General features: G+C 38.8%; 1 protein-coding gene across 1 annotated transcript; it reads left to right on the forward strand.

Moving 5' to 3' along the window:
• Positions 1-3848: 3848 nt before the first annotated feature.
• Positions 3849-11854, forward strand: hnrnpa1a (heterogeneous nuclear ribonucleoprotein A1a). The gene is made up of 11 exons (XM_034314334.2): positions 3849-3987; positions 4889-5005; positions 5803-5949; positions 6759-6969; positions 7130-7222; positions 7326-7382; positions 7457-7534; positions 7632-7790; positions 8068-8211; positions 8503-8571; positions 11368-11854. The coding sequence occupies exons 1-10, from the start codon at positions 3976-3978 to the stop codon at positions 8562-8564; spliced, it is 1080 nt and encodes a 359-aa protein (XP_034170225.1). The 5' UTR covers positions 3849-3975; the 3' UTR covers positions 8565-8571; positions 11368-11854.
• Positions 11855-23570: the final 11716 nt, after the last annotated feature.

Raw genomic sequence — 23570 nt, forward strand, 5'->3', positions numbered from 1 at the left:
TGTACAATTACTTTAGACAGGAAACAATGTTATATTTTTATCTGTTTGGTTTCAGCAGTAGAGGTTGTGTAACACAAAACATGCTCAGTGAAAGATTTTTAAAAAATTTATTCAAACAAAAGAAATCTGTTTATTCAGGCTGCTATCTACACACCACACATTTACTCACAGGTGCTCTAAAAATTCATTTTAGATTGCATTTTAATGGATTTGATTGAATTTGGTGTGTGTGTGTGTGTGTGTGTGTGTTATGGCTGTGATGGTTCACTCTATAAAAAGGATATCAGTGATACTAAAACATACAAATGCCTCAAAATCTTTAACATTTTTAACAGTTGATGTTTTTATAGTTTTTATTCCTACTGTTAATGTAGAACATCAAAAAGCTGCAATGTTTTATTACTGGATTTTAATAATTATCGATTTTTCAGTTGGTGTTTTTTATTAAGATGTTTTCACTCCTCTGTGGTTTTTATAACTTCAGTAACTTTTTGGCCCTTTGGTTCAACCATTTAAGAGCAACACAATCATGCAATTTATTTAAAAATACCAAATTTACTTTTTATATATAAAGTTTGTTGTTAGAAAATATTTGAATAATAATGATTAAATGCACCGTTATTTCTAAGAGCAGATAAAGGTTTTAGATTTTCTCCTGCTCTTTTGTTTGCAGGGTTTTTAAGTCCTGCTGCAGCTTTTCTTCTCTTTCTGTATGTTTTCCTTTGTGGTTTTAAAACACACACACACACACACACACACACACAGACACAGTTTTATGGCTGTAATCTGGCTCTGCTTCTGCCTCCCATCAGCTCTGCGGCTGTAATTCACCTCTAACCGAGACATCGACCAATCAGGAGCCAGCAGTAAATCCCCCCTGTCTAATCTCAGCCAATCAGGATCGTGCATTAAATCATAGCTGTCAGGTAACGACCAATAGCACGACAGCAGCTACAAATCTATCAGCAAGTGCACAGAGGGAGTGAATTACTGATACTGCAGTACTGCAGGGGAGAGAGAGAGAGAGAGAGAGAGAGAGATGGACAGAGAGAAATAGAAAGAGGGAGTGTGTAATAAAAGGAGAAGAAAGTAAAAATAGAGGGAAAGAAAGATTAAAGGAAGAGAAGAAAAAAGACAGAAAGGGGGGAAACCAGGAGGCAAAGAGAAGAGAAGAAAAGGAGAGTGTAAATAAAGGATGGAGAGAAAAATGGCACAAAAAGAAAAAAGAGGTGAGGTAAAAATGGAGCAGGAGATGAGGAAAGAAGAATAAAAAAAAGGTGTGATAGGAGAAAAATAGAGGAGCAGAGAGAGAGAGAGAAGAGAAGAAAACGAGAGCGAACAACAGAAAGGGAACTGATTTTGGATTTTGGTTAGAAAAATTATTTATAAATCCTTTTTGTAAACAATAAAATAAACAAAATGTACAGGTTTATATATCAAATGCCCAAAGGAGAAAAATCAGAAGGAATTTGAGGATATCAGTAATCTGTCACACAGCAGAAGTCTGTAGTTTACTGCATAATCTCCATATAACAAACCAGTGACTGGATTATTTATTCTGTTCTAAACAGAGCGAGAGGTGACGTGACGGTTTTTATCAGGTCCTCTGTTTTTCTGTCACATTCTGGGCAACTTCACGCTCCTCTAACTCTGCAGTATAAAGACACAGTGTTGAAATATTACTCTGTGGTGTTGCACGGAGGAGGAGGAAGAGCTCATCATCATCATCATCATCATCTTTTTCTTCTTCAGTAGCAAGTAAAGCCTTTAGCGGTATCTGAGATGTTGGTCATGGAGTGTTCAGCGGCTCCGCATGTTCAGTTCTGTGTGTGATTATGTATATAACGCAGCTACACACCCTTGTGCAGTGGTGGCTCAGTGGCTAAGAGTCTGGGTTATCAGAAGGTCAGGGGTTCAAGCCCCAGCACTGCCGAGCTGCCGCTGTTGGGCCCTCGAGCAAGGCTCTTAACCCTCTCTGCTCCAGGGGAGCCGTATCACGGCTGACCTGCACTCTGACCCCAACTTCCTAACAAGCTGGGATATGCAAGAAAAGAATTTCACCCTGCTGTAATGTATATGTGACAAATAAAGGCATCTTCTTCTTAGGGATGAAATAAACTCTATGCAAACACGTACACTTCGAGCTACATGAAGCAGATTTCATGCTTCACTGCTTTGAGAAATGTGTCACAACAAAATCTCTAACACAGCATGAGAGCAAGCTGCAGTCTGAGTGTTACAGCAAGGAGCTTCTCATCATCGACTGTTACAGCAGATCAGCAGTTCAGTTCATATAAACATGTATATGATATATCATCAGCTCTGCACTTCTTATTGAACAACAATCTAAGAGACTGTCAAGAGAAAAAAACAAGGAAAGTGTTAGTTTAAATACATTTACATTCTCTCCAAATAGAAAACAAGTCTGGCTTACATTTGGGTCTTCTGGTTTAGTTATGGGCTGAAGGTATAGCTGAAGGTATAGCTGAAGGTATGGGGAAGTGGTAGCTCAGTGGTGAAGACATTGGCCTTCTGATTGGAAGGTTGATAGTTCAAATCCCAGTAGCACCAAGCTGCCTCTGCTGGGCCCTTGAGCAAGGCCCTTATCCCTCAACTGCTCAGTTGTATAAAAATGAGATAATTGTAAGTCACTCTGGATAAGGGTGTCTGCCAAAATGCCGTAAATGTAATTCACCCTGAAGAGACCATTTGGCTAAAGTCTTGCATGAGTCTGATTGACTGAAAGAGAAAAAGGCACCAACAGACTTCAGGCCACTGACTAACATTCAACCACTCGTTCTTCAGATATCGCATTAGTGGGAATCTCAGATGGACACACTGATAGATGGACACCCTGAAATCATAACTCCTCCACCACCTATTAGCAGAGTAATAAAAATCATTCAGACATGTCTGGTCTTATTGCCATTTGGAGTAAATTTGATTTATGTTACATGCTCGGCTTCACACTAGCATCATTCTCAGCTACGTACACTCACCAGAAGAACCAAAGATCTCTGCTACTTCCTTCCAAGCTTTATTTTCCTTCATAATGTCTCTTTTCACAGTTAATGAGAGGTTGTATACGACAGGATAAGATGAAACCATGATTGTGAGTTTTTCTTCCATTTTCAAATAGTAAATGGGAAGTAATTAGAGGTAGGAACTAAAGTTCGAAGAAATTGCAGCAATACAACAAGCTGCTTGAACCACTGGAACTACTTTTGGCGGAGGAAGAAATGGCCGACGTTAAACATCAGATAACTGAAACAATGTTTGTCATTTTGGTTAAATGTTGTATAAAGCCTGTTGTATTAAAGCAAGAGGACATGAAGTTGTGTGTTATCATGAAATGGCGATCGATCGTCTTCGGCCCGTTCCTGCGACCGAACCACAGCTTTGCTGTTATTCGTGATTATTAGCACATTAAGGCACTCCCTGGTGTCTAATGTTGTACGATTTCAAACCTTTAACACTGTATCTGTTTGGGTTTCTGTAGGAGGAAGATAAAATGTGCTGATATTAAATAAACAGATGCACTTATTTGTTAAAAGGTGTGTTTTGGGCTGTGATTCACAAAATGGCGTACAAAAAGCAAACAAAGGAACAGAGCCATCGGGAACAGTTTTAGATCATTTTTATTTATTTATTTTTAAAAAATCACATAAAGGCACACATTGTGTGTTTGTACAAACTTATTTTTATCATAAGTGCAGTATTTTACATTTGTAATATTTCACACATACTGTATATGTAAATATTTTTATTCAAAATCCGTTTTTCGTACGCCATTTGTGTGCGTGAACACGAAACCAACCAATCACCACCGAGCAGCGTCGTTTACGTCATGACGCACGTTTTGAGATCGCACCAATCACAATCGCACGCTTGACCGTGCGTCATGACGTATTTCATCTTCTTCGCGAGGCGCTTTCGGTGAAGGCTTGTGTTTCTGAGCAGCACCGAGCCGCCGCCATGTCTAAAGAGGTAACCTTAAAAACATTTATTATTTTATTATAATGCTTTGTTTTTGGTGCTGGCACGCTTTTGTATTTGGTTATATATATATTTTTTGTAATTGCTTACGTTTACTATTTGCAGAAGAAGTCTGCAGTATAGATTAGCTTGTTAGCTTACGAGATATTATTGATTTTATTTGCTAACTAGCTGTCTAAATTTGATACAGTTGCATTTTTACAGAATTATATTTTTAAAAAAAATACATTATTGTGATTAATTGTAGTACGATTCGCTTAAAACGTGTGCAAGCTAGCAGGCGTGCACGATAGAGACCTTTGTCTTGGGTTGAATCCCAAATGGATGCGTGTTGATGACGTAGTGCACTATTTAGGGCACAGAGCGAGTTTCGATCGCGCCCTATGTAGTGCACTAATGTAGGGCGAGTGGAGTTAATTAGGATTGAGCCGTCATCTTTTGTGCCGTTATGCGTGATTGACGATAAATATACCCTAACACTGGGGCTGAATTTCCTCCGTGCAGATACAAGAGAGGGATTATTTCATATTTAAACGCTGTCTTTGATTAGGATTAAGGTTTATTTTCGATTTAATGAATGGATACAGTTAGAATTGGTCGTTTTTTCCCACTCAGAGGCGTGGGCGTGTAGGCCTGGGATGGAAGATCACATCCTGTATCCATTCAGTTTGAATAGAAACCCACTTCCGGTTTTTTTATTCCATTCATTTTCGATATAAATGTCTATCACTTGGGAAAGTAATGTATTGAGGATGATACCTGAAGGTCTTGTTGTATAGATTTTCCTGCATTGTGTGCATTTTTTTTTAACTTTCATGCATGTTAAATACAGATTCTAATCCCTTTTGTCTTTTTTCCCTCCCCCTTTTCTTTTCTTTTCTTTTCTTGGAAGACGCCTCGCGAGCCCGAGCAGATGCGAAAGCTCTTCATCGGGGGTCTGAGCTTCGAGACGACAGATGAGAGCCTTCGGGCGCATTTCGAACAATGGGGAACCCTGACAGACTGCGTGGTGAGTGTGAACGATGCCCCGGGCTTTTATTCATCCTGCAGACACTTCAGGACACGCGCTTACGGGAAAATAATCAGAGACGGGGTGGTGTGTTTGTGGTGTAACAGCACGTCCTCGAGTGCTTTATTCCTCTTACACCACAGCAGTTTACCAGCAATCACAGAATATAATTATTCTTTATTAAAGAACGACACATTGTACTTTTTATCCATTTGTAGTTACAATCAGTGTCAACGAGACAAGGTAGTTCCTGTTCTTACTTGCGTTCTCTCTCCTTCTTTCTCACTCTCTCCTTCTTTCTCTCTCTCTCTCTCTCTCTCTCTCTCTCCTTCTCTCTCGTTTGTCTCTCACTCGTCATTTTACCGAGAAACCGCAACGAAGCAGGACAGAGGAGTTTACGAAGATGTCGGAAAACTTAGTTACAGCTTTACCTCTGACTGTTACAAAGCGCTGACACTGGAGACTCCTTCCATAAACATTACATAAACGTCTCCTTACGTATCAACGAATACACACGTTTATTTAATCTGTTTATCATCAGCGGAGCGTCCGTTGTACACGTCCCTGTGAATGAGCTGTTGCTATAGAAACGATAAACGTATCGGAACGAGTGCATTAATATAAACCTGTGCTACTGTCAGAGCTGCTGTTATAGACAATTAATCAACACCTTCTGACCAATCAGAGTCCAGGATTCAACATCACTGTGGAATGATACTGTATTAACACACACTTTCGTAAGTGAGAATGCTTTGTTAGACATAATAATATTAATAAATAATAATAATTATTATTAGGTGATGAGGGATCCAAACACTAAGAGGTCCAGGGGGTTCGGCTTCGTGACCTACAGCTCGGTGAACGAAGTCGACGCAGCGATGGACGCTCGGCCTCACAAAGTGGACGGGAGAGCCGTCGAGCCCAAAAGAGCCGTCTCGCGAGAGGTAAGCCCTTTAATTACTGCGAATATTCATAATAATAATAATAATAATAATAGTAACAGTAATGAGTAGTCTGTGGTGAGGGAACGCAGCCCGGCACAAATCAACTGCTGATGAAGCTTTAAAGGATTATAATATTCTATTAAACCCGTAACGTCTGTAATACTTCTAGAGAGATGAAGCTTCACTTCTCCTAATGTGTTTAGATTTTCACATTGAGCTCAATTTAAAAAAAATAAAGCAGCTAAACACATTTTATACTTTTTTTTTTTTTTTTTTTTAAATCCATTTGTCTGTATTTAATCTATTCTTATTCAACATCTGTGTTATTTTTAATATCGTGAGAAAACATCTTTTATTAGGACAAACTTTCAAATATTTATTTAGTAAGAAACAGGAAAACTTTTTGTGATGAAAATTGTAAAAGAATTTTGTATATAGTCGACATGTTGCACAGAAATGTTAGATTTTCTTTTTTCTAAGCTGAAGTTTATTTGCATGTTTTGATTAATATCTGTATTTGCCATGAAGTAGCTGTTGAAGCTGGCAATAAACTGTAATACAAACAAACAAACAATTCTTTCAACGTCATTTTTAGGATTATTAATATTTTACTTTTTTTTTTTTTTTCTTTTTTTTTTCTAATAACGTTTAAATAATTTATATTTAATTACTACTTGATTCATTTCTTTTTTTTTTTTGTATCTCTTTAACTCTCGTCTTTAATTTCCTTCTAAATCACGTAGAGCTGCTTTTTATGTACACAAAGTGCAATTAAAGAATTATTTATTTATTTGTTTGTTTGTTTTAAGGACTCGTGCAGGCCGGGCGCTCACTCCACGGTGAAGAAGATCTTCGTTGGGGGAATCAAGGAGGACACGGACGAGGAGCACCTGCGCGACTACTTCAGCCAATTCGGCAAAATCGAGGAAGTGAACATCATGACGGAGAAGAACAGCGACAAGAGGAGGGGCTTCGCCTTCGTCACGTTCGACGACCACGACGCCGTGGACAGGATAGTCAGTGAGTGTGTCTCGCTTTCGGAGCACAAACGACTAAAATGTGTGAAGGGGAAGAACGTTATGGGCTGTGTACCGAAAATAGTGATTCAGTTTATGTTACTTAGGTAGTGATGAGGTAGCTAACGATATTTATTTATTTATTTATTTATTTCCTCTTCCAGTTCAGAAGTATCACACGGTGAACGGTCACAACTGTGAAGTGAGGAAAGCGCTTTCCAGAGAAGAGATGAACAGAGTGTCCATGAACAACAGAGGTGAGAGAGAGAGAGAGAGAGAGATGTTAAATTAAGAAAGAAAAAAATGAAAAACGGTTTGTTTAACGAATAACCCAATCCCGCGCGTCTCGCTGTGTCGTAGGCGGCCGCGGAGGCGGTGGAGGAAACTTCGGCGGTCGAGGAGGTGGAGGATACGGAGGTGAGAGTTTTACATCACAGAAAATCACGAGTATGTAAATCATCGTGAGGTTTTAAACACCGTTCTGTCTGCAGGTGGATACGGTGGCGGAGGAGGAGGACGTGGCGGATACGGAGGCGGAGACGGATACGGAAACGGATACGGAGGAAACGGTATGAAAACTTTAAACCGTAACGACGAGCGCTCGCGTGTAATACATGATGGATTTGTTTGTATAATAAAGCAGGACGTTTTTAATCGTTGTACCAGGTGGATATGGTGGAGGCGGTCCTGGTTATGGCGGTAACCGTGGTTACGGAGGAGGTGGTGGCGGTGGCTATGGCAACCAGGGCGGCGGCGGAGGTGGATACGGAGGCGGCGGATACGACAACTACAACGGCGGAGGAGGCGGAGGAAACTACGGAGGAGGTCGGTTTAGTTTTAAATACGAATAAAATCTTAAAACTTGTTCTCGAAACTTCAATTGTTTCGCACAATTTTATTATTTTATTAATATTAATAAATTTTTTCCCCAAATTAAGGTCGATCGTAGTAAAGCCAATTTCAGATAACGTGCTGAAAACGTCGCTTTATCTTTAAAATGTCAATCTGAGATCAGTAAATTCGCTTTAAGACGATCACGAACATCATCGGCGTTTCCTTTATAACAAGGAACGTTTTAAAATGTTGTTTAAAACTCTCGCAGGAAACTTCGGAGGCGGTGGCGGCGGCGGCGACTACAACGACTTTGGCAACTACAACAATCAGTCGTCGTCGAATTACGGCCCGATGAAGGGAGGAAACTACGGCGGTGGCGGCAGGAGCGGCGGCGGCGGCGGTCCGTACGGCGGTGAGGATTCCGGTTATTTATTCATTCTAAACTTTTTAACACTGACTGCTGCGTTATTTAATTTGTGTTCCTTTTAGAAGCCGTATAGCGTTAATACTGTTAATACCGTATCACATCAGAACCGTAAACCCCGCCCCCTCCACCCTGCACACACAGAGGCCACGCCCACAACTGCCAGCTGTCGCTACACGTCCACGAGAGACAAACTAGAAACGAATTTGTTACCTGCTTGTGTGATTGTAGAGTAAAATTGAGTATTTTCACGATGTATTGATTGATTTCCTTCTGTAGGCGGATATGGCGGTGGTTCCGGTGGCGGTTACGGAGGCGGATCTGGAGGAAGGAGGTTCTAAGTTTTAGGTAAGAACCTGTTCTATGCACTTCAGCGTCACGCGTCTCAATCTCACCACCAGTACCAGGCTCCATGTCTTAGATCCCATCACTTTAATTAGAAGAACCATCAGTAGAACTGTGGTGTGAGAGCGCGCGCGTGTGTGAGAGCGCGTGTGTGAGAGCGTGAGCGTGCGCGCGTGTGTGAGAGCGTGAGAGAGCGTGCGTGTGCGTGAGAGAGCGTGTGTGTGTGTGAGAGCGTGTGTGTGTGTGAGAGCGTGAGCGCGTGTGTGTGTGTGTGTGTGTGAGAGCGTGAGCGCGTGTGTGTGTGTGTGTGTGAGAGCGTGAGCGCGTGTGTGTGAGAGCGTGAGCGTGCGCGCGTGTGTGAGAGCGCGTGTGTGAGAGCGTGAGCGTGCGCGCGTGTGTGAGAGCGTGAGAGAGCGTGCGTGTGCGTGAGAGAGCGTGCGTGTGCGTGAGAGAGCGTGTGCGTGAGAGAGCGTGTGTGTGTGTGAGAGCGTGTGTGTGTGTGAGAGCGTGTGTGTGTGTGAGAGCGTGTGTGTGTGTGAGAGCGTGTGTGTGTGTGAGAGCGTGAGCGCGTGTGTGTGTGTGTGTGTGAGAGCGTGAGCGCGTGTGTGTGTGTGTGTGAGAGCGTGAGCGCGTGTGTGTGAGAGCGTGAGCGCGCGCGTGTGTGAGCGTGAATTGGACCGTAATAAAGTACTGAAGGGTTCAGCAGCAAACCTTCAACTCTCACGTCAGCAAGCGACGGATCAAACGCAGGTTTATAAGATGTGTGCTAATTAGCTGAATCCAAACATTTGGTTCCTAATGAATTTTCCGGAACGCTCCTGACACAGACCTGCCAACCTTTTACGCATTTTACGTCTCAGACTGCCGCTATTTGTCGTATTGAGTCTCGTAGCGCGTGTATCAGCGACGTCTCAGATATTAAACCCTTCCTGAATCACCAAATGTAAAGTGGATGCTTTAGAAGAGGCACTCGGCTGTTTACTCGGTCTGAGCGACTGAATTAGCATTTTCAGGAGAAGAAAGAAAACAAAATTATTAAGAAAAGCAGGATAATAATGATGAACTTTATTTTATATAGCGCCTTTAAAAAGACCTCTCAAGGCGCTTTACATAAGAGTATATAGACATGTATCAAGAAACGGTTAATAAGATACGATTCAGTTGTTAATAATGATAGAAAGAATTAAGTTTTAAGAGAAGATTTAACTGCACTAAAAGCCTGGGCTTCTCTGAGATCAGATGGTAGCGAGTTCTACAGTTTTGGAGCAGAAGAAGAAAATGTCCCGTCACCTGTAGTACACAAACGAGTCTGAGGAACGGTTAAGAGACCAGAACTGGAGGAGCGGAGATCACGGTTTGGGGTGTAATGGGTTAAAAGCTCCGCCAAATACCGAGGAGCCAAACCGTGCAAAGCCTTGTGTGTAAGAACGAGGAGTTTAAAATCTACACGGAAGCTGACAGGGAGCCGGCGCGAGGACGCGAAAGCAGGAGTGATGTGATGTGATCACGTGTCCTGGAGCTAGTCAGGGTTTTTCAGCAGAATTTTGCACATACTGCAGCTTATTTATTGTAGACTTCGAGAGGAGCGCATTGCAATAATCAATGCGAGAGAAGACGAAAGAGTTGATCAGCTTTTCAGCCACAGAGAAAGATAACGCAGGATGATTAAAGAAGCGTGATCATGTGACACAAGCACCCGGGTTCGTAAGAAAGCTAGAAACTGTCCTCCTGTGGACATTTTATTGGTGTACGGATGCGAGAGTTTCATCTCTGACCTCGTACAGACCGTCCCCTGATAAACTAATCCAATCCGAACAGGGCTTCTGCGAACATTAGGTGTGTGTGTGTGTGTGTGTGTGTGTGTGTGTGTGTGTGACTATTATGTACGAGGGGGAACCAAAAATTCCCGGAATTCGAAAGAAACGATGTGGTTGTCGCTTCACATCCACCGTATTCGCCAGATCTCGCTCTGTGAGAATTCTTTTCGTTCCCGAAATTAAAAAATGAGACTGAAAGGGGGGAAAAGATTCGTCATTGTGGAAGAAATCCAGACAAAAACGCAGGCATGATGACACATGATGACTACAGGAAATGTTTCCCGGAATGGGAGAAGCGCTGGGATGAGTGTATCGCATCACAAGGAGAGCGCTCTGAAAGGGATTCAAAGAGGAATGCTGTGAGTTCTGGGAATTTTTGGGCTCCTCCCCGTATTGCGCCGTAGAGTTTCAGGTGAAATAGGAAGAAAGCTGAAAATTTTGATCAGCTAAAAAAAAAATGAATATGCTTACAACAAAGCGTCAAAAGTTTAAAGAGTTTAAAAGTCGTTTTGATGGTAATGATTGATCTCCTGCGCCGGTTCAAATCATCTGAACTGATGAAATAGATGAAAGACGTCGGCCGTGTGGAAATATTTTACGATTTCTGTCAACGAGGAATGTTCAGCATGCGATTTGTAAAACTGAAAATGTTCTGTAGGGTTTTTTTTTTTTTTTTTTTCCTCTTTCTTTCTTCCCCTGGGACTCGTTATCCCTCTTCGGGGTCGGCAGGTCTGATGACGTGAACGAAGCTGAAGAGCCCAAAGTCTAATCTGAGCCGAGTTTGGAAATCTTTCCTTCTCTAAATCCCTCTCTGTCTCGTTGCGCTTTTCCCTCGCTCCCTCTGCAGCGTAGCTGAAACTCTGAAGGTTTGCTTCTGTGTAGCTCTTGATTTAAAAGAAAAGAAAAGAAAAAAAAAAAAAGCAAAGGTAAGCAGAAAGGTGCAGTGTGTAACTGAATGTATTATGTTCATATTGTCCAACAGGCCACAGTACTTAGGAGAGGAGAGCCAGAGAGAGGATGATGAGGATGATGATGAGGATGATGATGATGATGACAGGGAAAGGAGAGAAATGAAGGAAGCAGGTTTACACACCTAGAATCTGCCCAGCGATATTAACGTCTGCCACACGCCAGGAAACGTGTATGATAGAGGAGAAAGAGAAAAATCATGTCCGGGTGCCGGGGGTGGGATGAGTGGGGCGGGGTTGGGGGTCATGTGAGGTCAACGTTGTTTTGTTTTGTTTGTTTTAAATAAGTATTTTTGATCCTGGACGATATTATTTTATTGTTAGCTCTTTAGCTTAACATTGATGTCTGTGAAGTGTAAATCATTCCATTTTAGGCAGGTTCTTTATATTTCTTTTTTTTTTTTTTTTTTTTTTTTTCTTATTTGCTACCTTTTTAGGGTTTTTTATGTAATCCGCCATCAATCAAGATGAAATAAATCGCTCCTGAGTTTTTTTATTTAACTCTCTATTTCTCAGTGTTTTTACTTCGCTTAAAAAAAACAAACAGTACATCGTGATGTTCAGCGCATATATACAGATTTTTATATAATTAAAGTAAATTACAACTAGGAAAAAAAGCACAAAATATTGACAATACAAACAAAATAAAGATAAAAAATAAATAAGATACTAATCATAGACTTTCATCCGTGAAATTGATTATTTTCCTACAACAGCCTGTCCCTAAGTGTTTTATTCCTCTTATACCACAACAGTTTCCCAGCAAATACAATTTTCTATTTATTAAAGAACAATGCATTTTTTTAAAAATTCATTAATGGCACGGAAACGAGTTAATTCCTGTTGTCACTTACGTTATAGCAGCTATAAGCAGTTGTTCTCTCACCAGCCTCTCGTTTTTCTCTCAAAGTTAATAAGACAAAAAAAAAAACGCAGCTTGTTCTCTTTTGTTACTGAGAAACCGCAAAGAAGCGTAAACTCCTCTGTCCTGAAGACGTCAGAAAACTTAGTTACAGCTTTACCTCTGACTGTTACAAAGCTCTGACACTGGAGACTCCTTCCATAAACATTAAATAAACGTCTCTTTACAGATCAACGATTGCACACAGTCTTTATTCTGTTTATTGTTAGTGGCACGTCTGCTGCGAATGAGCTGTTGCTATAGAAACAATAACGTATTAGAACGAGCGCGTTAACGTAAACCTGTGATTTGCCTTGAAGTCGGCGCTGCTCTCAGAGCTGCTTTTATACCCCAGTGCTGTTGAATTCTCAATTCTGATTTTTCAGCAGGTGTTGATTAATTTTCTATCACAGCGGCTCTGACAGTTTCTTGTTAACATGACAAGCTGCATTTTATTGTCTTATTAACATCATAAGAGATAATAAAAGGGAGGCTGGTGAGGGGACGTCTGTCTATAGCTGCTCTAACGCAAGTGAAAACAGGAACGAACTCGTTTCGCTGATGTTCCACAACTTTAAATGTAACTGTAAATGGACAAAAAGTACATCATGGCAAATTGCTGTAATTGGACCACGTCATACCACCTAATCACTGATTATTTTCGAAACAGCGCATCCCCCCAGTATTGTAGTATTTTTTTAAAATAAAAGATCAGTGATGAAGGAGATTAGACATTATCTGAGTTGCAAGTTCTAAACTGTTGAACAATTTTATTTGTTAAGGAATAACGACAGGTTAGGCCACGCCCACATTTCGTTTATTTAAACATCATTTCAAAATGAGCTTGAAATGCATCATAATACGAAACCCTGAATAGCGCGTTACTCTGTATTATTATTATTATTATTATTATTATTATTATTATTATTATACTACTCCGAGTATGATAGTAACTTGTGGCCGAGACGTAGCTCGTTTCTTGAAGCAGCACTTTTGAGGACTTTTAGCTACACGGATGTTTGCCAGCTGGAGGCAGAATGTGGCGATCAGATCTATCCAATGAGGTGCCAGCTGAAGGAGCCAGCCAATCAGAAAGCCTAGCCAATCAGAAGCGACGGAGGAAAATCCGTCCTATGGAAGAGAAGCTATAGCTGAAGGGAGTCTCCAGCTCAGAGAGAGACGGAGCGAGACAAGCAGCAGTCTTATTGAGGAAAAGCTTATTTCTCATGTAAGACTAGCGAGAGTGAGGTTTTAAACGTGCAGGACCGGTAGGTAAGAGGCACACGTGTTCTTTTCATGTGTATTTCATGTATTTATTGTTTAAAAAGAAGTCTTCTTGTTGTTTTTTTTTTGGTCCAAAATCAAACGTTTAACAGCAGATTTAATGTCTGGTGAATGTTTATAGCAGTAATGTGTTCACTGGTGGTGCATGAGACGCCAAAGACTTAATCAGTACAACTTCTCATCTTTACACTGTTTTGTTTTTTGTTTTTTTCTGATTTATTTTTCCTGAGTCGTGTGTTTCTTGTTTAACAGAAACGACAGAACCAGGGGATGGATTTCTTTCTTCCGTGTGGAGAGCTTTTCCAGCGCAGAGAGCTGATGATTTTTTTTTCCTGAGAAGGTCGGTCGTTTTTAATTTCATCCATCTTAATAGCTCCTGAGTTTCATTTTCTGCTTTTGTAGTCGTTTCTTAATTTACAAAATGCATTTCATGTTCTTTTTGCTGAAGTTTTTCATCATTGGTGGAGAAATTGGTTTATTGTCGAGTTAAGATGTTGAAGATGTCACTAATGTATATATATATATATAATATATAGTTATGATGAATCACAATGTATACAAACATCGAGCAGAAAGTTTAATTGTGTACACTGCGGAAGGAGGAAGAACCACATCCATGTGATCTGTGCAAAACAATGCACTTTTCTTTATTTTTATTTAAATATTTTTTTTTATCCTGTGTAAATACTAATGCTATTTTGTACTATGCGACACTCAAAGTTGGCCTTTAGGGCAGCTGTATTGTTTGTTTTAATAGAAAACTATACTGTTTTATATTGTTTTGTTGACGCTTGCTGTCAGAAAAACATTTGACAAAGGCCACAAACGTAGTAATTCACTTCCTGTATAGTGTCTGTAAATGTGACGCTTGTCCAGTCTGTCCTCTGAAATATAAAACTGTAAATGCCGAACATGTTCAGTGTCGACTGTCTCGCACCAGTAACCGCTGAGACCCAAGCTGAACTCTCTTCCCTTGTGTGTGTTTGTTGAAAGTTTTGTTTGAGTAATGCTGAGAGATCCCAGGAATACAGTCATAAGCTCAATCACACACAGAAAGGATCTCGCAAAACATTTCAGCAAAAGTTACAAGTAAAACCCTTTCTGTAAATTTTTGATTCAACACAGAACCTTGATCAAAGGCTACTTGACCTTGTATATACACTATATATGGCCAAAAGTTTGTGCACCCCTGACCCTCACAGCCATATGCCCTTGTTGAACGTCTCATTCCAGATTTATTCCCCGTGTGTTTGCTGTTATAATGAGCTCCACTCTTCTGCGAAGTCTTTCCACTAGATGTTGGAGCGTGGCTGTGGGGATTTGTGTTCATTCAGCTACAAGAGCATTAGTGAGGTCAGGCGCTGATGTTGGGATGTCGAGGAGGTCTGGGGTTCAGTCGGTGTTCCAGTTCATCCCAAAGGTGTTCAGTGGGGTTGAGGTCAGGGCTCTGTGCAGGACACTCGAGTTCTTCCACTCCAACCTTCACACACCATGTCTTCATGGAGCTCGCTTTGTGCACAGGGGCATTGTCATGCTGGAACAGGTTTGAGTCTCTTAGTTCCTTACTGGAGACTGTAATGCTACAGCACACAGAGACGTTCTATACAATTGTGTGTTTGAGGAAGAACCACATGGATGTGATGGTCAGGTGTCCACATGGCAGTATGGTGTAGGTCTAAAAGGCTGCTTTTAACACACAGGTTCCAGAAATTGTAGGAACTGAACAAGGACCGTTTAAGGTTTTGGAGAAACTCTTTGAGGTGAAGAGAACCTTTAGGAGCACATTTGATCCGTTATATCTTCCAGAAGGTTCTTCAGGTAGAAATGCTCCAAGGAACTCTTGATGGAAAATTCCTCAAAGCTCCTTTAATACTTGTTTCCTGCTTTCTGTTTTTAAATTTGGAATCTGTTCCAAATGAACTTTTACCCAATCCCATTGGATATTTGTTGACTTTTGGGTGGTTTATTTATTCTGACTCAGTTTCTTTCTCTTTTCAGGGTGTTTCGGGTTGAGGATCAAATGTCTGCTGCTGGATGGAGTTTTTACTTTTTTTTTTTTTTTTTTAATAAAGATTTTTAACATTAATTTTTATAATAAAATTTTAAAGAAAGTCTTTTTTCTTTTTTTGGTTCTCTTTCCTCTATATCACAACCAACATATTTGTATGAGGTACCAAACCAGAACCAGGTCATACAGCTCTGTTCTGGTGTTTCGTTCCAAATAATGTCTCTGATAACTAGATAATATTAAAACTTTTTTTTACTCCGGTTGTATTTGACTTTTAATCCATGAAGGAGATAAAATGAGGTTTTGTTTTTTTTTCACCACACTGAGCCTCTCTCTTGTGATCTTCATTTTATAACCTGATTCTCTTGAACAGAATGAATGTCTAGAAATGTTAGAAATCCAGAGGAAAACTAAGATATGGTGAGAAATGTTTCTTCCTCCTCTGTTCTTAACTTCTTTTATTCCTTCTTTTATTTGTCCGAGGCTTCTGTAGACTTATGAGCTCCATAAAACAGAAGATAACGGGGTTTTATCTAACTCTCAGCTGAAATCCATCATACTCGATCCTGACGGCTGTGATGAAGGAGGAAGTTTGAGCTTCTGTCAGATTTAGAGTTAACAAATCCTGTACACTGATTACAGGTTTTATGGGTAATTCAGGATGGGTAAGAGATTGAGCTTTATGTTTGGTTTAAGGGAAATTCTGACATTTCTGTATGCAAATTGCGAAGTGATGAATAAACTAGAGACGCAGCTGAATAAGAGATGAAGAGGAAATAAAACGGCGCAGGAAACTGACTAAAATACAAAGTGTAGGTTTTTATAAAATGAATTTCCATCCTTTATGTCATACACACCACCTCCTAATTCTCCATGAAACTACTTTAAAGCTAATTCTATCTTAATAAATAAGTAATGTGGCTATGTTTAATTACGTTTTGTACCAAGGCCTGAGACACCCAGCTGAACATGTCCAACGTTTTGCATATCTCCATGCATGTATGCTTCATTGAGATTGTTTTGCTAAAACCAGAGATGTGTGAAGAGTAGAAATTGGAACAAGCGGCTTAATTCCACTTAGTCATCTTATACCTAAACAAAAACTCTGGTTTGTTCAAGTTCTACAGTGGGCTAGGTCATGAAAAGATTTAAATCTCAAATGTTGGTATTTAAATTATGCAAATAAATTAAAAAAACAAGAACTGATACAAAGGGCCATCAATACAGAGAATAATATTTGTTTAAAAATACAGCACCTTTAACACGACATTGTCCCAAAGCAGCTTTACAGAAATCTGGATGCAGATTTTGTCCCTGTTGAACAATTCGGAGGTGACAGTGACGAGGAAAAGACACGCAAAATGGAAGCCGTGCTCTTCCGGGTGACGCCGGATATTGGGAATGAGTGTGTTTACGGGATCTTCAGTATGAGCAGGTGGTGAATGAGCAACAAGGCAGTCTTTATGATTACAGCAGCAGCTCTGCAGAATCCAGGTGACATTAAACACTGAAGCTGGAGTGAGACTAAAAATAAAACTGAGAATAAACTGTTATTGGGAAGTGTAAAAATCTTAGTGTGTCCATGTGATACCAGTTATAGCAGCAGAAGGTGAGTCACAGTGCAGAAGTAGATCATCAGGATGAATGAGGAAGTGTGTGAGGAGCAGGCAGCATGAGTACACGTTTAGCTCGGCCGAGAGAGAACAGATTATTATCCTCGTGTCCTCTCGGAGATTTTCTTCATCACTGTCACCTCCGGCTTGCTCTTTACGGATTAAAATCCACATCCAGATTTCTGTAAAGCTGCTTTGTGACTATTCACTTTGCAAAGTTTATCAAAACTATAGCCATTATGTTGTTCATTTTTAATTAACTTTAAAGATTGTTGTGTGTGAATTCAGAACCTGACAGTTCCTCAGCCTCAGCTACATCACTCCAATTCACTGATCTCGACCAGAGACATGTGGGACTGGTTTTTAAAATCTCGATCACACACTTATTATTCTTATTTGTACCTGCTCACTATATATTCTAACAAATGTAGCTGGTAGTGTTTCCCAAAATATAAACAAACTAGCAGCCTAACTTAAACCCCAGTGACCCTGACCAGGCAGTTACTAAGGAAGAGTGAATGAATGCTGTAAATGCATCACACAGCGCTGTTAATATTCACATTAATGAACATGGTCTTTCTTTGTCCTGCAAGCTTCATATCTGACAGCTTGTTTTTGTTGGCTCTGGTTTAACAATGCCCTCTGAACCTATCCAAATCTTTATGAAAAACAACCTGAATAGTGCACCTTCTATTAGTATCTGTACTTGTATCTGTTTAGAGCACATTCATCTGTTCATTCTGAATAATATATTCATATTTAGTTATATTACTAACACCTGCGAACCCCAGAGATTTGCACCTTTACCTAAAATAACATGACTAGGTTACTTTTTATTGATCTGAATTGTTCCAGTGTGCAGAATTTACAGCCTCGTGAATGTATTTGCTCTGCAGTTCTTCATACTGAAGGGATTTGATACAACCACCAAAATACAACCACGACACTACACCCTGGCATGCGTGTGGCTACACCTCCGGACTCTTCCACTTCTGTTTGTTTCTCAGTTTTAGATAGATATGTACTCATCATCATGAACTTGTTTATCTTGGGTAGCTTCAAGGTTCCATCTCAGACCACAAGGAACCCTGTGACCACCAGAGCAACGCTTGGACCCCGACTTATTTCTTCCTAACACCAAGAAACAACCCTCGTTTCATTTTCTTTTCCTTCCTGTCAGCCAGCCAGGGATCTTTAGGGTTTTTTTTTTCCTGACAAAGCAGTCCCTCCCTCTTTCCATCCATCCATCTATCCATCCATTCTTTCTTCAATCCCTCCATCCCTCCCTGTTGGTCGGATGACAAATGATCCAGGTTGTCGATGGAGCAGAAACGAGGCTCAGTTTTGTTCTCTGTTTTTTTCCATGTGGTGTGTGTGTGTGTGTGTGTGTGTTTCTCTTCTGGCTCCGTTTCTGGAAACTGGGAATAGAAACACGCCAGTGGAAATACACAACATTACACAACAACCCCATGAAATAACACACAGCGATGTGTAATTGCTTTACAAAGTCCATGACAGCAGGCGAAAAGGCAATTACACAATATAAATGATGATTATTATGGCGTGTCATGTCACAGGTTAGGTTTTTTTATTGCTGTGTATTTGTTTTGGCAATGTTATATTAGTGCAAGATATTTCCCATAACTCCAGTTTATTATTATTTTAATTATTATTACTAAAATTGTGAATGTAAAACTGATTCAGAGCTGAACTTTCTTCAGTTATTCCAGCACTGATTCACTGACAAGCTTCAAATTTAAAAAGTAATCACACTCATTTATGGATTAAAGTGATAAAATCTGTCATCATAACACACTGTAATAATCATCTACTAGCTAACAAGTAAATTAGCTATTACTGTATATGAGAAAACATTCAACTAAAACCCAGAGATGCAAAATAATATTACAGATATTATGGAAAAATCACATACATTTGACATGATCATAAGATTTTTTTTTTTATGTGTGATCATTTGATGTCATGTGAACAATGTGGAAAAGAAAAATGTAATGAATTGTGTAAAAATCACGTGTGAAAATACAAAGACATGCACTACATGTGAAAAATTTATAAATCGTGTTAAATTCTCATGTGAAATTAAAAACATATGCCCTAGATTAGAAAAACTTATAAACTTATATGTGAAATTTAATGAATCATGAGAGAAATATGAGATCAAATCAGAACAAATCAACTGTGTGAGAAAATCCTATCTGAAATATGAAACTAGAAATGCATTATGTGGGATAAAGATATGAAAATTTTTATAAATTGTAAAAAAATAAAATAAATTCTAGGACAAAGATTATAATAAATTGTGAAAAAAAATCATATGTGGAAATAAATCATATGTAAAAAATCATGTGGGAAAAATTAACATGAAAATTGCATGAATCGGTTAAAAATCATCTGAACAATGAAACCACATGCACTACATGTGAAAAACGTGCGAAATATAACATTTGTCTGAAAACCACACGTGTAAATCATGTGATTATTCACATGATGTGAAGTTGAAGTGACTTCTGTAAGTGTAACTCTGTTTATTTAATTCCATTTAATGAATTTTTTAAATGAATATAATTATAAAGCATCTCGTCGCTCTTCGCTGTTCTTCTAAATCTGATGTACGCTTTTTGTGCATTATTATGGCTATGGGTAACACACACTCAGCCTGTGATTTATTTTATTTTATTTTCAGGTGTGGTCTTTTATCCTCAGTGCCTTTTAAGAAGTCTTGTTAGAATGAATTTTAGATATTTTAGCTTTTATAATTTTAAAAAAATGGCTCCATGTTCCAGTAGTAACAGCAACTAGCCGTGAATTCCTAGCACCAAAGTAGCTGAACACACCTTAAACGAAACGCCCAAGTGTATATAATTTACTTTCTTTACCATAACATTTACTATTTAATATGATGTAATTATACTAGAGCTCAATCCTTCATTTCTAACAGAGCAGAATTATAGAAAATAAAGTTCAAACCCATGAGAGAAGAGCAGAGAAGAGAAAGTGTTTGGTCTGTGTGTAATGTGGCTTTTCTCATCGACTCATTTGCAGTTTCTTCGTCTTTATCCACTAAAAATAAAGTCAGGTTCATTTCAGACACGCTGGAATTTTATTTTATAACTGAGGATTATTGTTGGTTATTTACTGCACTAAGCACAGAGTTTAGAGTTTTTAACTTTGTGTTGAAACTGCTTATTGATTCTGTAAGAAATACCTGATTTATACTCGACAATAAACCACTTTTCTATCATGTATCAAAGCAAATTTGAGCAATTTAACTGAGCAAATACAAGAAATATGTGTGTGTGTGTTTACCAAATATCCCCAGGAATAAAAAAATAGGAATATAACACAATTTTGACATTGTGGGGATTTAGGTGTAGCATAGCATTAATTGCTGCATTAATAACTATGTAAATGGAAGGTCTTCATAAGAATAGTTAGAAAAATGTGTGTGTGGTGTGTGCATGTGCGTGTGTGTGTGTGTGTGGTGTGTGTGTGTGGTGTGTGTGTGTTTATTGCACTTGGTTCTTCAGCCACTCCTCATTCCTCAGATGCCTGAACACAACAGCTGTGTGTGAACAGACGGCCATAAACACAAGCCCGAGGCATGTGTGTTTGTGTGTGTGTGTGTGTGTTTGTGTGTGTGTGTGTGTGTGTGTGGGTGTGTGTGTGCAGAGATAATGCACTGACTGACATTTTGATGTCATGCACTGACAGTTAGAACATTATTTTTATTTATTTATTACTGAAAGTTTCTGATAATTTGATAATTGGGTGTCTGTGGAGATCTGAATAAAATTATTAATGTGTGTGTGTGTGTCAGTGAGCGTGTGTGTGTGTGTGTGTGTGTGTGTGTGTGTGTGTGAGCGTGTGTGTGTCTGTTTTGACTGCGGTATTTGTCTTTTTCTGGTCTTGTAGTAAATGTGGCTCCTTTTTTAATGTAATTTTTAAAATGACACTTTATTAATAAACCTGATAAAAAATCAACTTGGTAATATTATTATTATTATTATTATTATTATTGTTGTTGTTGTTGTATAACAAAAATGATCTATTATTATAAATAATATTTATAATATCATCATTATATAATAGTATAATATACATCTAATATACTATAATAATAGAAATGAATATAAATATATTATGGTATGTATAGAAATTTGTTTATATTATTACATATTATTACATAACATGTTGCTTGGTTTCTCTGTGGATTTTTTTGTACAAGTAATTTGTATAATTATTATTATTATTATTATTATTTAAAAATACATACACACACCATTTATTTTGTTATCAAATTTCTTTAACATGTGAATAACATTTGAGCTTCATGTTTGGTCAGTTGGAGCCGAATGTCTCGTTGCCCCTCGGATTGAGAGTGTTGTTCTTCTGATCACCACCAGGAGGCGCAATTGACTTGTTTTCCATCCTGACTCAGGGCTCATACACAGGAAATAGTCTCACTGTGACACAGTTCCTCTAATTCACATTCACCAATCAATAAATAAATAAAAAATAAATAAAAGAAAAGGAAATAAATAGGAAAAGGAAGTAAATAAAAGAAAAGGAAAATAAACAGATTCCACTGTTTCAGTAAAAATCCACTAACCCACATTTTCTTACAAGCAATTTATTAGGTTTCATTTTATAAAAACACAATTCTATTTCAATCCTATCTGACTGAATTGTTGAAGAACACATGCTATTCCTTATTCCATACAATATTTTGGGATGTTTTTTGTTTTCTGCACCACCATAAGAAACATAAACGATTAAACCAACGTAAAAACAACGTACAGTAGTAAGAGTACTCATCGTTTTTCCATTTGCACAGAACACGAAGTATTAAAGCGTAACTTCTATTTATTCATCAATATTTTTAAAATTTTCAGATTGTGGGTAAAACTGCTGACGTGGCCTGGATCTTGGACAGTTTTGATTTTGCTCTTGCGTTCTTGCGTGTGATTGGATGACGTTGCTCTGATTGATTGCGGAGAAGAAAGAAGAAGAAAGTCCCTCCCACTCAGACAGCAGGACGATTATAATCCCAGACTCGAGTAGCTGCGATGTCATCGAGTCTCTAAATACGATCTTTCTCACAGTAAACCTCTTTTAGTCACTTTAGCTAGCTAGCGGTAACCTCCTTTATATCACACATGTGCTTGTTTTAAAACGTTATCGTTTCTATAGAAACAGCTTATTCAGTAGTACGCATGGGGGAAGCTTTGCATAAACTAAATCAAATAATAAACAGATATTTAACGGTCATTATTTAACCAAAAAAAAAAAAAAGAGTGCATCATCGTTGATGTGGTGAAGTTTTCTGTAAGTAAATGTTTACTTAACATTTATGGAAGGAGTCTCCAGTGTCAGAGGTGAAGCTGTTACTTTTAGTTTTGAGGTTACGGTTCTTTGCGGTTTCTCAGTAACGTGACAAGCTGCGTTTTTTTTTTGTATTAACTTCTTGAGAGAGAGAATAAAGAGAGGCTGGTGAGGAAACGACTGTTTATAGCTGCTATAACGTAAGTGAGAACAGGAACTAACTCGTTTCGTGAACATTCCACTCTTAAATGTAGTTATAAATGGATAAAACATATGATGTGTCAATCTTTAATAAAGAAAAAATATAATTCTTGGCAATTTTGCTGTGGTGTAAGAGGAATAAAACACTTGGGGACATGCTGTTTTAGGAAAATAATCAACTTTGGGGTGGTAACAGTAACTCCGCTTCATCACGAAACCCCGTCACTTAGTATTTTACTGTAACAGCACAACACGCAGGTGGTTATTACTTACTTACTAGTTAGCCATAAACTTCTGAGGTAATTTTACCAAACTGTCAGTAATCTCTTGTGGTAACATTAACTAGTTTTAGTGAGCTAGCAGTAACATCCTGAGAAACTATAGCTAGCTAGCTAGCAGTAACCTTCTTTGGTTACATTAGCTGGCTACAAATAGCCTCCTGTGATAACCTTAACTAGTTAGCAACAACTCAGGTAGTCATTTTAGCTAGATAATAAAACTTCTCTTGTTAATAAAAACATGCTAAGAATAACCTCATGTGGTATTTTAGCTAGCTAGCAATAATCTTCCGTAGTAATTTTAGCCAAACTAGGCATAATCTCATATGGTAACTTTAACTAGATTAAACCTCTGGTGGTATTAAAACTTTAGTTTAACTTTAGATTAAGAATAATATCCTGTGGTGTTTGTAGCTAACCAGCAATAAATGTAGTAATTGTAGGCAGCTAGCGATAATCTCCTGTGGTAAATTTCAGTAAATGAAAGCTGCTAGTTTTTACAGGAGTGTGCTACATGTTTGTGAGAGAGTTGAGAGTTTATTTTTAACAAGTAACTTGGCAACGTCTCAGGCAACGTCTCAGGAAACTT

The sequence above is a fragment of the Pangasianodon hypophthalmus genome, chromosome 20 (assembly GCF_027358585.1).
Source record: "Pangasianodon hypophthalmus isolate fPanHyp1 chromosome 20, fPanHyp1.pri, whole genome shotgun sequence".
NCBI lineage: Eukaryota > Metazoa > Chordata > Actinopteri > Siluriformes > Pangasiidae > Pangasianodon > Pangasianodon hypophthalmus.

What these genes read in the sequence shown, in the direction of transcription:
- hnrnpa1a (XM_034314334.2), top strand. An exon ending in CGCCGTGGACAGGATAGTCA is followed by an intron (nt 6,970 to 7,129) that starts GTGAGTGTGTCT and finishes TTCCTCTTCCAG; the next exon opens with TTCAGAAGTATCACACGGTG. An exon ending in AGTGTCCATGAACAACAGAG is followed by an intron (nt 7,223 to 7,325) that starts GTGAGAGAGAGA and finishes GCTGTGTCGTAG; the next exon opens with GCGGCCGCGGAGGCGGTGGA.